The following is an 18,253-nucleotide window of genomic DNA, read 5'->3' as shown; positions in this document are numbered from 1 at the left end:
GTAAACAAATCAACAAGCTGCATATCTGACTTCACATAAGTGGTAGTAATGAGCTTTTGTACAAGTTTCTGCCAAACAAAATGGCAATTAACTTCAATGTGTTTCGTTCGCTCATGAAAGACCGGGTTGGAGGCAATATGAAGAGCAAGTTGGTTGTGACACAACAACTCCATAGATTGAGAATGTGAAAAACCCAATTCTTCCAACATGTTCTCCAACCAAATAAGTTCATAGGTAGTGTGAGCCATAGCTCTATTCTATGATTCAACACTTGATGTGGCCACCACCACAATTTGTTTCGTACTCTTCCATGAAACCAAATTACCACCAACTAAGATACAGTACCTGGTTATAGATCTTTAGTCAGAAAGCGAGCCGGCTTAATGTGTATCTTTATATCCCTAAATATAAGTGTGACCCTGATCTCGATATAAAAACCTCTCCTAGGTGCACCTTAGAGATATCTCAAGATGCGAAATACTGCTTCCCGGTGACTTGTCCTTGGAGAATCAAGAAATTGATTCATAGCACTTGTTGCAAAAGATATATTTGGTCAAGTGATTGTGAGATAATTCAACTTTCCAACAAGTCTCCGGTGCTGTCTAGGATTAGGCATCAAATCACCAATATTCGACACTAACTTGCTGTTAGGATCCATGGGTGTATCAACTAGTTTGGATCCCAACAATCTAGCCCCGTCCAATAGATAAAAAACATACTTCCTTTGTGCAAAACAGTTTTCATACGAGATCTATGTACTTTTATACCCAAAAAGTATTTTAATGGTCCCAAATCTCTGGTTTGAAACTTAGTTTGTAGAAAATTTTTGACTCTGAATACTTTTAATATCGTCACCTGCAATAACAATATCATCCACATACACAATAAGAAGGATCCAACTCGATGAGGTATGTTGATAAAACACAGATTGATCCACTACACACTACTAAAGACCAAACTCAAGTACTATAACACTAAATTGACTAAACCATGCCTTGGGAGATTGTTTAAAACCATATAATGCCTTCTTGAGCCAACACACTAAGCTTGACTCCTCTTGAGCAACAAGCCTTGGCGGCTGCTCCATATATACCTCCTCCTCAAAGTCACCATGCAAGAAGGCATTCTTATCATGTAACTGATGTAGAGGCTAGTGACAAGTTGTAGCCAAGGAGATGAACAAACGTATTGATGTAAGTTTGGGCAACTGGGGAAAAATTGTCCGAATAATCCAAACCATACACCTGAGTATACCCCTTAGCAACAAGATGTGCCTTCAAACCAGCCATAGAACCATCAGGGTTGACTTTAGCAGTGTATACCTCCTACCTAGCGACAACCAACCACAAAATTGTTAGGAAGAAGAGATACCAACTCATCTCGAGTATCATTGTCCTGTAAAGCATTCATCTCTTCAACCATGCCATTCCTCCGCCTAGAGTGGGCTAAGGCTTTCGAAACAAATTTAGGAAGGACAACAGATGATAGAGCAGCAACGAAACAATAATAGGTGGTGATAAGAAGTCATAACAAACATAGTTGGAAATGGGATGTTGTGTACATGTGTGTTTACCTTTCTAGACAGCAATGGGAGGATCAACATTGTGGGAAATATGATCATCATACAAGGAAATCAAAGTTGAAACTAATTATAAGATCATAAGAAAAGTTTGTTGTGATGCTTGATACTGCTGGAACTTGGAGTACTCTTCCTCTGACATAGATACAGATACAGTATGTTTTCCCCCACTAGCCCCAAAAGTGTGGAGTCAACGGTGGTTGCATTGGATGCCCCCCAAAGGTGTGGAGTCGGTGGTGGCTGCATTGGCAACACGTGAAGCTACCATGGAAATCCCAACATTGCTCAATATTATGATTACCTCATCCACAATGAGCACATTTGCGAGGAGTGTCTCTATCTTATCCATCTCTACGACCATGACCGCTCGAACCAATAACTTATTTGGTAGAGAACTAGAATCACCATGTGTGGCAAAGGCTATCCTCTCAGAGCCAAATGCTAGAGCAAGAGAATATGTGCTAAAGGAAGCATGAAGGACATGAGAATAAACATCAGCAAATGATGGTAACTTTGCATTACTAAGTATCTGGGATTGGACTGCCTCAAACTCAGGTTTCAAGCTTGCTAGAACCCTGAAGAACTGTCATCTGCTCCTGCTTCTACATCTCATGAACGTCAACGAGACGTTAAGCTTCTCATGAATATGTTTCATTTCTCAAAAATAATCTGCAATGCTCCTATTTCCTCGTTGTAAGTGAAAGTACTCTTGGGATAAATCATACATACGTGTAATATTACTAGAGTATACAAGCTGGTGTCACGGACCGCCAATTTCAACTCAATTAAGGAGCCGTGCAGCACTCGTCAAGGCTCTCCCTCGACAGAGTTAGCCAATAACTATACGTTCAATCTGGCTGGCATGAACACGCGATAGGTTTTCGAAAGCCATCATAGGCATGAAATATCAGTTCCAACAATAATGAATTCATGAAGACAAGCGACCTTCAAACTCAATGACATGTGGAACTAGTTGTTATTCAATCAACAAGACAACCACACAAGCCATCATCCGAGTTATTCAACATCCAGTATAAAAATCCTTGGCGATAGCAAGTGAAGACATCTCTCCTCCCCATTTAACCGAGGTCACAGTGTCAACCCCTAACATTCTCCCCCACTCACTCTATCGACAACCTCGTCGATGTATTTTTAAAAAGACTTCACACTCTTGGTGTTGATGACCTTCGTCATCGACTACATGTCTATCGGGTTATACTCTACATATTTAGTATCTACTCTATATGACTCATCCACGGTATGAGGAAACCATGAATACTCACTTGTAAATAGCTTAAAAGGGACACGGACTCATCCACTGTGTGAGATTACAATGACTACTGACTTGCAAAGAGTTGAAGAGATAAAAGACTCATCCATTGTGTGAGTTAACTACGACTACTGACTGGTAAAGAGTTAAAAAGGGGGTACAACTCATCGACTAGGTGGGATAACGATGACAACTAACAGGTAAGGGTCTGAAAAAGGATACAACTCATCGGCTATGTAAGGTAACTATGACAATTGACAGGTAAAGAACTGAAAAGATCTACGACTCATCCATTCCAGTTGGTTGTCTTTTGGGTATTGATATCTACCGAAACTCTCATTGTAGCATTGTTCAAGTTGTCAGAGGCTTGTAATTATCTATCTTAACTTGGTCAGAGCATGCAACATTCACCCTGCCTGCCCCTTTTTGCGCGTTTGGAGTGTCACCCAACCTACTTTCCTAGGTACTTGGCGGGAACCCTTATCCTGTCTCTGCCATACCAACCGAAGCATGCATCATTTACCCTGCCAACCCTTTTGCGCTTGGTGTGACACCCTACCTGCTTTCCCGGGCACTTGGTGTGAACCATTACCCTTTCTCTCCCATGTTGACTTACAAAGCATGCAGCGTTCACATTGCCTTCCCTTTTGCACTTTTGTGTGGCACCTTGCCTACTTTCCTAGGTGCTTGGTGTATTCCTCTGCTCACTTACCCATCAAATTGTCATGGATTCTTTTCCCATCCTTTGTACGTGCAATATAGCAGCGATCTCAATTAACTTCCGTAGGGCGGCCTCAAGCTCTATTGGCACAAACCCATGGGATCCTAGATTGCATCCAACCTCAATGTCTTTCAGCCTATTCAAGGCTTTCGATAGCTCAATATTCTCTGACAGACCTCAAGCTCTATTGGTCTGTTTCCCGCAGGGAGGCCTCAAGCTCTATTGGCTCTACCCTTTGGGACAATGAATGGCATCATGCCCTCGATATGTTACAACCTACTCAAGGCTTCCAATAGCTCAATATTCTCTGGCAGACCTCAAGCTCTATTGGTCTGCTTCCTGTAGGGAGGCCTCCAGCTCTCTTGGCACTACCCCTTTGGGATGATGGATGGCATCACGCTCTTGATGTGTTTCAGCCTACTCAAGGCAACAACTCAATATTTTCTGGCAGACCTCAAGCTTTATTGGTCTACTTCCCGTAAGGAGGCCTCAAGCTATATTGGCACTACCCCATGGATTAGATATGTCATCACATCCTCGATGAGTTTCCAACTGCTCAATCCTCCTTTCGAAAACCGCAAGCACTGTTTGTCTTTCTCCTTCATGAGATAGGCGATGGCATCATGGCCTCTATGTATTTCAACCTATTCTCGAGGCTTTCAACTACTCCATACTAGGGATTTTCATACATGGAGTGACTTACTCAAGTTCCACAATTCTATTTTCAAAATTGATTTTCTCTTTGGCGGCCTCAAATTCTATTGGCATGCCTTTCTTTTGAGTCATCCCTTGCCTTACATGCCTCCACATTGTTCTGTTTTACAAAATTTTAAATTCTCATTTTCCAACTCATAGTGTTCACGCCGACCAGGCTTACGCACACCGTGCTTTGATACCAACTGTCATGGACCGCATATTTCAACTCAATTAACGGGCCACGTGGCCCTCGTTGAGGCTCTCCCTCAATAGAGTCAGCCAATAACTACACGTTCAATCCGATTGGCATGAACACGCGAGAGGTTTTCGAAAGCCATCATAGGCATGAAATATTAGTTCCAACAATAATGAATTCATGAAGACAAGTGACCTTCATACTCAATGACATGTGGAACTAATTGTTATATTCAATCAACAAGACAACCACACAAGCCATCATCCGAGTTATTCAACATCTAGTATAAAAATCCTTGGCAAGGGCAAGTGAAGACATCTCTCCTCCCCATTTAACCGAGGTCACACTATCAACCCCTAACACTTGGCATAATCCCAAATACCCTTGCATGTACCTAGATGCATGCACATCCGTGCAATTTTGGGCTCCATCGAATTCCAAAACAAGGAAACAATCAAGACATCTTTCTGAAACCACACTTCTTTTCTCTTCTTATTAGAAGGATTAGATTGGAGCAAGCGGTCATATTTTCATATTATTTATAACAGCAATGAAGGAAACATGTTTTTGGGATTCATAGACTCCATCCTAACACTCACAAATCAGCAGCCACACCGATATCAAACAAGAAGAACAATCAAAACTGATCAGGAAAACCACAAACAATGTGAAGCACCAAAACAATCACAGACGAGGTGAACCACCTACAAACTAATATAGCAATGCTACAGCCTCACAAATCAACTTATGAACATTGCCATTGCTCCAAGAAACTCACAAAAAGCCGTTATGAACATCAAACAACAACTGACGGATGACCATGAGTGCATGGTCGAAAAAGGTTGGATCTTTGAGCAAAAAACATGCCCAATAGTTTGATAATATGGTCTAGGGAAGGAATTAGAACATGGTGGAGGAAAAACTTAGAAAAGGTGGCCAGAATCTCTCTTATGTGCCGGCATGTGGGGTTGACATTGTCGGTAGTTGGGTAGCGCATGGGGAACTTTCCGGTGATGGGATTTTATAGGGTTAGGTTTCAAAGAGTTCCGTTTTTGGTTATATGGTTGGTTTTGTTAAATAATGAAGGGTTGAGGTGGTTTTGAGAAGAGTAGAGACAGGAGGGTGTTTTTTGGCAACTGTTGAGTGTGATAGGATTTAGGTTGGATCATGCTTTGATACCATGTTGAGATTTTGATTAAATGAATGACCTAACTTGAAGATTGGTCTCTCCATTTATTTATAATACAAATCAAATACATTATAATGACCATAATACCTTTACTAACTCATTGATTAACATACTAACATTCTTAATAATAATACTAAAAGACTAATATAACCTTTAACAAACACATGGAAAAGATAATGATTATGAGAGGATACATGGAGGACAGAAGAGAGAAGAACATTTAATAACCTTCAAGAGTGGATAAAATAAAAATCAAATAGATTTTTTCTTAATAGGAGAGTAGATTGTTTATCATGTAAGAATTGTAAAGTTGTCTTAGGTGAAAGCTTAACTATACAACATAGAGATTTAGTGTTAGATATATATATATATATATATTTAAAAATGTCTGAAAAAGGATAATATAAATCAGTAAGATGATTGAGTGGTGGAGCCCAAATGGAGAAAATATGATAAATTTAAAGATAAAATGATGAAAGGTGGTAATTAGACACAAACATTGATTGGAATAGGATAGCTAGCTTTATTAAAAAGATAACAAAAGAGATTTGATGTGAATCAAGAGGAAGACTCTCGGATAGTAAAGAAAGTTGGTGGTGGGATCGACATGTCCAAAAAGTTGTAAAGACAAAAAGAGCTTGGTATAAAACATGACAAAAATGTAGAAACATGGAAAATTTTGAGAAACATAAAGAGGTGAGAAACATGTAAAAAAAGCTGTTAGTGAAGCTAAACATAGGTCATATGCTAATTTACATGCTAGATTAGATACAAAAGAAAGGGATGGAGACATTTAACCTTGTTAGAGTTAGAGAAAGAAAGAGCAAGAACTTAGGTAATGGAAAATGTATATAAAGTGAGGATGATATTGTTTTGATTAAAGAAGAAGACATAAAAGAAAGATGACGAAGTTACTTTATTAAGCTATTTAATGACCAAGCAGAAGACTTAAACTTAGAATTGACAAATGAGGCAAGGGCTAAAAATATGAGAAGTTTAGTTTGCATTTGTTAATGGTTATTAAGTCTTTAATTATTATTATTATTATTATTATGTGTTGGAGTTTTGTTAGTAATAGGTGTGAGTTAGTAAGGGTATTATGGTCATTCCTATTGTACTTGCATATATTATAAATAGAGCAGAGACCTATCATTGAGTTTAGGTCTTCCATTTTACCCAATTACTGAACATGGTATCAAAACGTGATCCAAATTAAACCCTACTCTCCTCAACCGTCACCAGAAAACACCATTCTCAAGGCTGTCCTTCCTAGATTCACCTCCATCCCTTATTATTTCACAAAACCAACCATACACCCATAAACAGACCCCCTCGACGACTCACCCCACAAAACCCCATCACCGGAGGAGCTCCCTTGCGCCCCAATGCGCTGGCCAAATGCCAGTAGGGTGGCCCCATGCGCCGGCGCGTGAGTGAATTTCCGGCCACCTTTTTCTTTTTTCTTTTTTTCCCTCTACCATGCTCTGATTCCTTCTCTAGAGTATATTATCAAGCTGTTAGGTCAGTTTTTTCTCAAAAATTCAAATATTTCTGACCATGCACTCACAGTATTCCATTAATGTTTGTTCAAGGCTTGTGAAGGCTTCTTTGTGAGTTTTTTGGAGCTGTGGCGGCATTCATATGTTCAGTTGTGAGGCTGTGGCAGTGCTATATTCGTCAGTGAGTTGGTCACCTCATCGGTGGCAGTGTGGCACCCAAGGAATGATTGTTTGATGCTTCGTGAAGCTGATTATCAATTGTTAATGTGTTTATTGGGTCTGAAACAGTGGGGTTTGCTGTGTTTTTCAATTCACTTCTAATTCTTTCCATATACCAAAATATCAAGCTGTTGGGCATGTTTTTTTGCTCCAAGATCCAATCTTTGTTGTGACAATGCACTCATGGTTATTCGTTAGTGTTGTTCGGTGTTAGTAACGGTCATTGGTGACCCTGTTGGGCCAGTGGCAGTGCTCATAAGCTGTTTTTTTTTGTGTGTGAGGCTGTGGCAGTGTTGGTTTCTTGGGGCTGCATCTGAGGTTGTCGGTGATTTGTTCATGGTAATTTTAGTGGTTTACCTCTCCAATTGTTCCAGTGCTGAGTGTTGCTTTCTTCGGGCTGCGTGTGAGTTTCTTGGTGCTATGGCAGCCTTGTACTGATTTATCTGTGACTTGTTCATGGTGGGTCACCTTGTTCGTGGTTGTTCCAATTGTTCCAACAATTAATCTTTTGATCATTGGTCTAAGTTTGTGAATGTTGGGATAGCACTTGCAAAACCCAAAAGAATGATTCCTTCGTTAGTCACTTGTTTGAGTGAACCGCATATTGGTGACTATATCAGAGGAGGAGTATTCCAGGTTTCTATTGTATCAAATGTCTCAACAAGCATCTTATCACATTGCTTCTTTTTCCCATAAAGGTAATCCTATTGTCTACATGTCATCTGGTATCCTTCCTACTAGTCCTTGGATTATCGATTCTGCTACCACTAACCATATAATAGGTGCAACCAAGTTCTTTTCTGATCTCCAATATCTTAATAATCTCTCTCAAGTTACCCTTGTTGATGGGTCCACTATTGCTATTAAGGGGATAGGAATAGTAAATCTTACTCCTTCTATCTTTCATTCTTCTGCTTTATACATTCCTAAATCTCCTTTCAATCTTAATGTCAGTTAGTAAGCTTACAAAGTCACTAAACTATTTTATCACATTCCTTCCTAATTATGTGGTTATTTAGGATCTGAAGACGGGGAAATACAATTAGCACAGGACGTGAGGCTCGTGGACTTTACTACTTTGAGTCACCTTCTTCACCCATTGCCTGCACAGTCGCAGCTACACTACTTCAAATCCATTGTTGTCTTGGTCATCCGTCCTTGGACAATTTGACACACCTAATTCTGACATTGAGTTCTGTGTTTAATCTTGAATGTGAGTCCTGTCAATTGAGCAAGCATCATCGTGTTCCCTTTGCTCCCCGGGTCAACAAACGGGTGGTTAGTCCTTTCATGCTTGTCCATTCTGATATTTGGGGTCCTAATCGTGTGACATCAAAGTTGGGGTTTCAATACTTTATTACATTTTTTGATGACTACTCTAGGATGACTTGGTTATATTTAATGAAAGATTGTTCCGAGTTGTTTGATATCTTTTGTGCTTTCTGTTCTCAAATAAAGATTCAATTTGACATGCAAAAAAAACCGGTCAGGATACTTCGTAGTGATAATGCTAAGGAGTACTTCAATACCCAATTTAGTACTTATATGACTAACTCTGGTTTGATCCATCAATCTTCTATGTCCACACTCCAAAACAAAATGGAGTTGCAGAGCGTGAAGTCACTCGTACCATATTGTATTAAATGAATGTCCCCAAAGATGTTTTGGAGTGATGTTGTGCTCATAGCTTACTCCCTTATCAATAAAATGTCATCCTCTGCCCTTGGTGGTAAAATTCCATATTCAGTAATCTTTCCTACGGCTCCTTTGTTCTCCCTTCCTCCTCATATATTTTGTTGTGTCCTTTGATCATTAGTTATCTCCAAGAATGGATAAGTTGGATCCTCATGCTATCAAATGTATTTTTCTGGGCTCTTCCTATACTCAAAAGGGATATCGATGTCATAGTCTCACTTTATTTGGCTCTGCTGATGTCACCTTTTTTGAGTCTACACCATACTACTCTGATTCCTTGAGTTCTAGTGACCTTGACGAGTCCCTTCCTCTGCCTTGCCTTCCAGACCCAAACCTAGTATCTGTGCCCAATCCTCCTACATCTTCATCCAGTTTGAGTCCTTCTCGTCACTTGGATCATCCCAATTTGCAAGTATACAAACAACGATTTAAGGAGGACGTGCCTCTAGCTTCTACTATTGTGCCATCTTGTTCCCTCGTCGGATGATCGTCTTTCTCGTGATGTTGATCCTCCAATAGCTATTCGAAAAGGTAAACGTACTTGTACCCAACATTCAATTTCTAATTTTGTTTGTTATGATTACTTGTCACCCTCTTATTACTGTTTTGTTAGTACTTCGTTTTTGTTGCTCTTACAAAATCTATCTTAGAAGCCTTATCCCATTCTAGGTGGAGGACGGCAATGGTTGAAGAGATGTGTGCACTACTTGATATTGATACTTGGGATTTGGTGCCTCTGCCTCCTGATAAGTCTATGGTTTTGGTTGTCGTTGGGTGTACAATGTGAAAGTCAATACTGATGGTTTTGTGGCTCGTCTGAAGGCCTGCCTTGTTGCTAAGGGGTATACTCAGGTGTATGGTTTGGATTGTTCATACACATTCTCCCCAGTTGCTAAACTTGCCTCAGTACATTTATTCATTTTTTTAGCCACCACTTGTCATTGGCCTGTACATCAGTTAGATGTGAAAAATGCTTTCCTACATGGTGATCTTCATGAGGAGTTATATATGGAGCAACCCCCTGGGTTTGTTGCTAAAGGGGAGTCTAGCTGAGTATACGGCTCAAGAAGTCATTGTATGGATTAAAACAATCTCCAGAGCATGGTTTGGCCGTTTTAGTGTTGTAGTACTTGAGTTTGACCTTCATCGGTGTGCAGTAGATCACTCTATATTTTATCATCATACTCCATCGAGCAATATTTTGCTTATTGTATATGTGGATGACATTGTGATCATTGAAGATGATGATTGTGGCACCCAGGACCTAAAGTTTTTTCTACAGAGTAAGTTTCAGACCAAAGACTTGGGACCATTGAAGTACTTCATGGGTATAGAAGTATTGAGATGTCGTATGGGAACTAACTTGTCATAAAGGAAGTATGTTCTTGATCTTTTAGATAAAATGGGGTTGTTGGGACCCAAACCTGTTGATACACCTATGGATCCCAATAATAAGTTAATGCCAGATATGGGTGATTTATTGCCTAACCTAGGTCAATACCGAAGACTTGTTAGAAAGTTGAATTATATCACTGTCACTCGACCAAATATATCCTTCGCAAAAAATGTTGTGAGTCAATTTTCGATTCCCTGAGAACAAGTCATTGGGATGCAGTAATTTGCATTTCGAGATATCTTAAAGGTGCACCAAGGAGAAGTCTCTTTATCAAGATCGGGGTCACACTTATATTCAGGGATATATAGATGCAGATTGGGTCCCGATCACCATCCGATCGAAGATCCACAGCCAGGTATTGTATCTTTGTCAATGGTAATTTGGTGTCTTGGAAAAGTAAGAAACAAATTGTGGTTGCTAGGTTGAGTGCTAAGTCAGAGTATAGGGCTATGGCACAAACTTGTTTTGCTGAAGAACATGTTGAAAGAACTAGGTTTTCCACATTCTCAGCCTATAGAGTTGATGTGTGATAATCGGGCTGCTATTCATATTGCCTCCAACCTTGTCGTCCATGAGTGGACAAAGCACATTGAAGTTGATTGTCACTTTATTCGAGAGAAACTTGTACAGAAGCTCATTACAACCACTAATGTGAAGTGTAAGTTTCGGCTTGCTGATTTGTTCACTAAAGCCTCGGGAGATTCTTGTGCGAAATTCATTTGTAACAAGCTAGGAGCATATGATATATATGCTCCAGCTTAAAGGGGAGTGTTAATGGTTATTTAGTCTTTTAGCATTATTATTATGTGTTAAGCATCTTGTTAATAAGAAGTGTGAGTTAGTAAGGGTATTATGATCATTCCTATTGTACTTACATATATTATAAATAGAGAGAGACCTATCATTGAGTTTAGGTCTTCCATTTTACCTAATTACTCAACAGAATTAAAAAAGATGAAAAATGTAAAAGCTATAGGACCGGATAACATCCCCATTAAAGCTTGGAAATACCTAGGTGATAATGGAATCATATGGTTAACTAATTTATTTTACACAATTAAGAAAATAAAGAAAATGCTAAATGAATGGAGGAAAAGCACTTTAATACCTATATACAAAAATAAAGGAGATATTCAAAATTGTAATAACTATCATAGAATTAAATTTATGAGTCAAACAATGAAACTTTGGGAAAGGGTAATTGAACAAAGATTAAGATTAGAAATGAGGATCTCATAAATCAATTTAGTTTTTTGCTTGGGAAATCTACTACATAAGAAAATTCCAGATGAATGGGGGAAAAACACTTTAATACCTATATACAAAAATAAAGGAGATATTCAAAATTGTAATAACTATCGTGAAATTAAACTTATGAGTCATACGATGAAACTATGGAAAATGGTAGTTGAACAAAGATTAAGGTTAGAAACGAAGATCTCAGAAAATCAATTTGGTTTTATGCCTAGGAGATCTACCACAGAAGTTATTTATCTTTTAAGAAGATTAATGGAAAAGTTTAGGAAAAAGAAGAGGGATTTGCATATGATATTTATTGACCTTGAGAATGCATATGATAAGATACCTAGGGAAGTTCTATGGTGGGTTTTAGAAAAAATGGTGTATGTTGTAGGTATACCGATGTCATTAAGGATATGTATGATAGTGTAATGACTAGTATAAGGAATAGATGGAGAAACTAGAGAATTTCTAATTTCCATAGGTGTACATCAAGGATCTGCTTTGAGTCCTTATCTTTTTGCTTTAGTGATGGACCAATTGACTTAGAGTATTCAAAAGGAGGTTCCATGGTGTATGTTGTTTACAAATAATATTGTATTAATTGACGAAACTAAGGATGGAGTAGAGGCTGAGTTAGAATTATGGAGAGAAGCTCTGAAATCTAGAGGCTTTAGGATATGTAGAAATAAAATAGAATATATGAAATGTAATTTTATTAATGATAGGAGGAATATTGGAGAAAAAGTTAAACTTGATGATGAAGAAATAAATAGCACTTGTAGATTTTGATACCTTGGATCTATTATGCAAGCTGAAGGAGAAATTGAAGATGATGTAATGCATAGAGTTAAAGTAGGTTAGGTAAAATGGAGAAGTGCTTCTAGTGTGCTATGTGATCGTAGAATACCCTTAAAATTGAAATGGAAGTTTTATAAGACAGCCATAAGACCAGCTATGCTATATGGATCGGAATGTTAGGCAACGAAGAAACATAATATCCAAAAAGTAAAAGTTGCCGAGATGAGTATGTTTAGATGGATGAGTGGTATAACATTGAAACACAAATTGAGGAATGAACATATTCATGGTAAGTTAGGTGTAGCTCCTATAGAAGATAAGGGAAGGACGACTCAAATGGTATAGACACTTGCAACGTAGGCCACATAGTGCACCTGTGAAGAAGAGTGACTTAGTTACTGTGGGGGGCAGTAGAAGTGGTAGGGGTAAACCTAAAAAACTTGAGAGGAGATAGTGAGTAAGGATTTAATATCCTTCAATCTATAAAAAAAAATGGTCCATGATCGCATAAATTGGCGGAAAAGGATTCATATAGCCAACCCCACTTAGTGGGACTAAGGCTTGGTTTTGTTGTTGTTGTTGTAGATCTACTGCATAAGGTATATCTTTTAAGAAGATTAATGAAAAAGTTTAGGGAAAAAAGGAGTGACTTTCATATAGGTTTTATTGACTTAGAGAATGCGTATGATAGGGTATCTAGGGAAGTTCTATGGTGAGTTTTATAAAAAAAAATGATGTATGTAGTAGGTATATTGATGTCATTAAGGATATGTACAATGGAGTAATAATTAGCATTAAAGCTATAGGTTGAGAGGCTAGGGAATTCCAATCATAATAGGTATACCTCAAGGATTTGCTTTGAACCCTTATCTTTTTTGCTTTAGTGATTGATTAACTTACTAGGAGTATCGAAAATGAGATTCCATGGTTTATGTTGTTTGCAAATGATATTGTCTTGATCGATGAAACTAGGAGTGGAGTAGAATTTAACTTAAAATTATGGAAAGAAGCTTTAGAATCTAGAAGTTTGAGGATAAGTAGAAATAAAATGTAATTTCAGTCATAGTAGGAGGAATATTGGAGAAAAAGTTAACTTGATGGTCAAGAAACACTAGTAGATTCAACACCTTGGGTCTACTGTGCAAGCTAAAGGAGAAATTGAAGAAGATGTAATGTATAGAGTAAAAATAGGATGATCAAAATGAAGAAATGCTTCGAGCATCCTCTGTGATTGTAGAATCCCCTTAAAATTAAGAAAGAAGTTCTATAGAATTGCTATAAGACCAACTATGTTGTATGAATCAAAATGTTAGGCAACTAAGAAACAACTTATCCAGAAAGTAAAAGTTTCCGAGATGAGAATGTTTAGGTGGATGAGTGGTATAACATTAAAAGATAAATTAAGGAATGAACATATTTGCTATAAGTTAACAATAGCTCCTCTAAAAGATCAGGGAGAGACGACTCAAATGATTTGGGCATCTACAACGTAGGCCAAATAATGAACTAGTGAGGAGGAGTAAGCTAGTTACTGTGAAGGGCAGTAAAAGGGATGGGAGTAGACCTAAAATAACTTGAAATGAGATAGTAAGGATTTAATAATCCTGAATTTGTCAAAGGAAATTGCCCATGGTCGTGTAAATTGGCAGAAAAGGATTCATGTAGCCGACTCCACCTAGAGGGACTTAAGGCTTGGTTTTTTGTTTTTGTTGTTGCTTTTATATATGTAATAATTCCTCAAATTAATAAATATCTGGATATGGGCAAGTAGTTTCTCCATTACCCCTTCAGGACCTGAATGATATTTTACTTTTTAAACCTTTTTTTTCCTTTGCAAAGTGGAGGAAGGCTGGTCTGTTGTCTCTGCTGTAGTAGCACATGCACTTCTTGAAATTAGTGCTGGTTAAATGAGCAGGCATAGGAGATATCTGCGTGACTTGAAATTAGGCCAATCAAAGCTGCAGTCCCAAAGGAAGACTGGTTGTTCAGTTGGTGTGAGGTTTTACTACTGTTCTGCCCCAATGGACATGCAAAGGCTTTGGTGTGAGGTTTTACCACTCCTTTCCCAATGAAGATGCAAAGGCTCTAATGGAAGTGCTTGTAAATCTCTAAATATAAGTTCTCCATTTTGCCCTATGCCTTGTTTTTGTATTCTCAGCTTTCATCTGCTTATCATTCTTACTGAAATTACTGGACCTAATTGAGTCTTTTTTTTAATCAAAAAGAGTGTGATATTTAAGTCGCATTATCTTATGAAGGATGCTCACTGGGTAAACAACATTTGTCAGTTGCTCCAATTAATGAGAAAATCCTTTGTTGGAATTTGAACATAACTTCTTTTCTTTTCTTTTTGGAGGTTCTGTAATTTGAACCAATCTTTTGAATGTCATTTCGACTGATGATGCGAAATTCACCAAGTGAGCTTCCAGATTCTGATAAACTTGGGGGTTTGGTGTCAGGTGAATCAGATTGGTACTGTGACAGAGGCTATTGAAGTGGTGAAGCTAGCAAAGGATGCTCATTGGGGTGTGGTGACATCTCATAGATGTGGGGAAACTGAAGATTCTTTCATAGCTGATCTAGCTGTTGGTCTTTCCACTGGTCAGATCAAAGCAGGAGCACCTTGTCGAGGGGAACGATTGGCAAAGTATAATCAGGTATACTTCCCCTGGTTTTTTTTTTTTTTTTTTGTAATTTTCTTGACTGTGCAGTCTTGCAATGTTTTGTTTTATTCATTTTAGATTTTATGGATTGTGGAACAAATCATTACCAGCGCAGCCATAGTAATTTACATTGATCTCAGTGGTATCAACACTCTTATGAAAAGTTGAAAACAGCATGTACTTTTTTCTTCTGCAAATGGTAAAAAGAGAAAAAACAAAAAGGCTTTGTTTGGAACCCTATGGTAGGATCATTTAAGTAGGAATCAGAACATTAGGAAGTATAAGGTATTTTATTTTTTGTTCTTGCCATTTCGAGGCATGAAAACCCATTACTCCCACCTGGGTTGCATTTCCTCACCTCGTGTTTTCCAGTTCAAAATTTCAGGAGTGGCATTCTGGGTTTCACAGTGGGTTGTATTGGGAATCATTCCTAACATAGAAATCCCAAACGCCAGATTCTTGTGGATTGGTTTATGTGCACCAAAAGTGGTCAAGGCGAGTCTTTTTGCATATTGTACTATCCAACTATAATTTATTTGAAATTTCTGCATGCCAGTAGTGATCAAGATGAGTCTGTCTGCTCATTGTTGCATGTTATGATCCAACTATAATGTGTTTTTATCCATGTTTGATTCTTAACCCTTTGATATTGTCTGCTGATAATTGTCAAAATAAAGTGCCAGAAAGGAAAAACTAAAAGCTCAAGTTTTCTTACAGTTGATTCGAATCGAGCAAGAGCTTGGGGATCAAGCATTTTATGCTGGTGAAGATTGGAGGGTGCCTTGATCAGATTTTTCAAGTGCTCATTTCCACATTTGCCTCTGAATTTCTTCTCAGCATTTTGCAGCTGATGCTCGTGTGCCTGAATGTACCATAAGCATGAAAGATGTGTTTATTTGCTTCTTTGTTTTGTGTGTGCGCGCACGCGCGCGTGTGAGAGAGAGAGAGAGATGAAATAGTGCCCAGTGATGTTTAGCAGGTTTTGTGGAGGATTTGATATTTTCTTTTCATTCTTTTAAGATATAACTATTTGTAACAGTGTTCGTAGAAGTTTCGAGGGAACTGCATCGAGAGCGAAGAGGATTTGAAGTGACGGAAGCTCACAGTTTAACAGCAGATAAGATTGCATTTCATTTTAATTAAAAAGGATGTAAGAATTATTTTTTTTATTTTAATTGAAGGTTGGATATGAACCTGGGTCATGGCTAAGGGACTCTCCTCTTCTCTCCTTTCCTCTCTATTTGTTGTGACATTATTTTAATCAGGAGTCCATACCAGAACCAATCTCTTGACAGTCTAGTTCTCAAGTCTGAACGTGTGGCTGGCATGGGTTGATAATTTATTATAATTATAATAGAAACAATCAACCCCTATATATATATATTTCAATCTCCAGTCACAATTGAAAAGAAATTATATCCCTTCTGTTTGAGAAAGAAAATGAATGAAATTTTGTGTTTTTTTGTTTTTGTACTTTTCTGCTTTGATAAAAAGACAATGAAAAAAATTATTTGTTCTCTGTTGTTCTATATAAAATACTATTGAGAAAAAAATTATGAAAAATGAAAATTATTTTTTATTAAAGTTACTGCCAATTTTATTTTTTCTCCTTTTTTTCTGATGGTTAATGTGAAAAAAAAAAATAAACAATGAGACTTTACACAATAAATAGACGGTTAAGGGTGTTTTCCTGGCTGAGACTTGAGAGTATGGCTTGAACCCAGCATTAGGTTGGTTAACTGTTGCATACTTAGGATGCTTCATATAAAGGTCATGTCCAATTATAGAACTGCTAGAAAGTCCCTTACAGTGCTTAGTTTCAAGATGTCTTTTTCACTTTTCACAACTGGTTTAGAGCTCGATTTAATAAGAGCTTTTTTAGGCTTTATTATATAAATGAGAAATTTTCAAATCTAATTTTAGGCATTAAATAAATGAATTGAACTTGAACATGAACAAATTTAAGTCATAGGTTTGGTTTGAATTCGTTTAAAAGGTTTGGATTAGGCTCATTAAGGGCCTCGTTTAATAAGGCTGACGGTTTGAGTGTGGACTTGTTTATCTCAAATTTTAAAACCTAAATCCTAGGCTAATAGGTTATCTTGGTTGGGCAAAATAAAATTTATGACGGTATTAGTAGGAGTCTTTTTTCAACTTTTTTTCATAGAACTCTTAAGTGCTTCTTGCATCTCACACCGAGAGTTTCCAAAAAAATCAAATCTGTCTTGGTTGCTCAACTTGATAAGGGCCTCTTGTGTCGTTCATTTGAGCAAGTATACTACAGTTGAGTTAAAATTTTACTGTACAAAATTGAACATGAAAATATTTGACTCGTTTATCACCTTAACTTAAGATATTGTACTTCTAACAATAAGTTAATCATTCGACTTATATTATTAAAATGACCATTTTTCAATCGTTTGGCTAATGAATATAATCACAATCGTCTAACTAATGAATATAATCAAGCTTCTTCATCTTCCCTCTCCTTGATTTTGAACTTTCAATTATTAAGAATTTCCACCTTTCTATTTCAATGTTAGAATCTCCCTAGAATGTTGGATATTCTCACAACTTCTCTCTTGAATGCTCTACTACTGCTCTATTGTGCTTACTTCTCAATAGCTTATGCAACATTATCAATGTGTGTTTACTATTCTTAATCTAAGTAAGGAGACTAGGTAGTAATGTTAACTCACCGTAAGTTTATGATAATATGATTTTGAAATGAAATAAAATGATGATGTTTTTTTAGATTATTTTTTTCAATTTCTCTCATAAATTTATAAAATGGAGTTTACCTAATTTTTAATTTGTTATACTCTCCATTCAATTGATTCTCGATTACTTTTAAATGAAGCTTGCTTCGGTTAAGTTTGTCCTAAAAAGTTAAAAAATTTCGAATCTCCAATTTTACTCCCGAATCAACCAGTTCGAGGGTCGAGTTATGGGAAAACAACATAAACATGGATATTTTAAAATAAGGAATGTTTTGGGAAATAAGGTATAAACTAATTAATTAATTAATTAGTTAGTAAATTAAGGGTGGACTTCTGGGTATTAAACTATTAATAATCTCCCGTTCCGTTC

General features: G+C 37.4%; 1 protein-coding gene across 1 annotated transcript in view; it reads left to right on the top strand.

The window, feature by feature from the left end:
* LOC131149360 (cytosolic enolase 3) overlaps positions 1–16,372 on the top strand; it is a 36,876-nt gene extending 20,504 nt beyond the window's left edge. Inside the window, exons 12-13 of the mRNA XM_058099748.1 lie at positions 14,960–15,157; positions 15,881–16,372. Of these exons, the coding sequence (XP_057955731.1) occupies positions 14,960–15,157; positions 15,881–15,949 (267 nt within the window). The 3' untranslated portion in view covers positions 15,950–16,372. The remainder of the gene's footprint in view (positions 1–14,959; positions 15,158–15,880) is intronic.
* Positions 16,373–18,253: the final 1,881 nt, after the last annotated feature.

The sequence above is a fragment of the Malania oleifera genome, chromosome 2 (genome assembly GCF_029873635.1).
Source record: "Malania oleifera isolate guangnan ecotype guangnan chromosome 2, ASM2987363v1, whole genome shotgun sequence".
In the NCBI taxonomy this organism is placed as follows: Eukaryota; Viridiplantae; Streptophyta; class Magnoliopsida; order Santalales; family Ximeniaceae; genus Malania; species Malania oleifera.
Note: the sequence above shows the minus strand (reverse complement) of the source record. Positions and strands in the feature narration are given on the sequence as shown.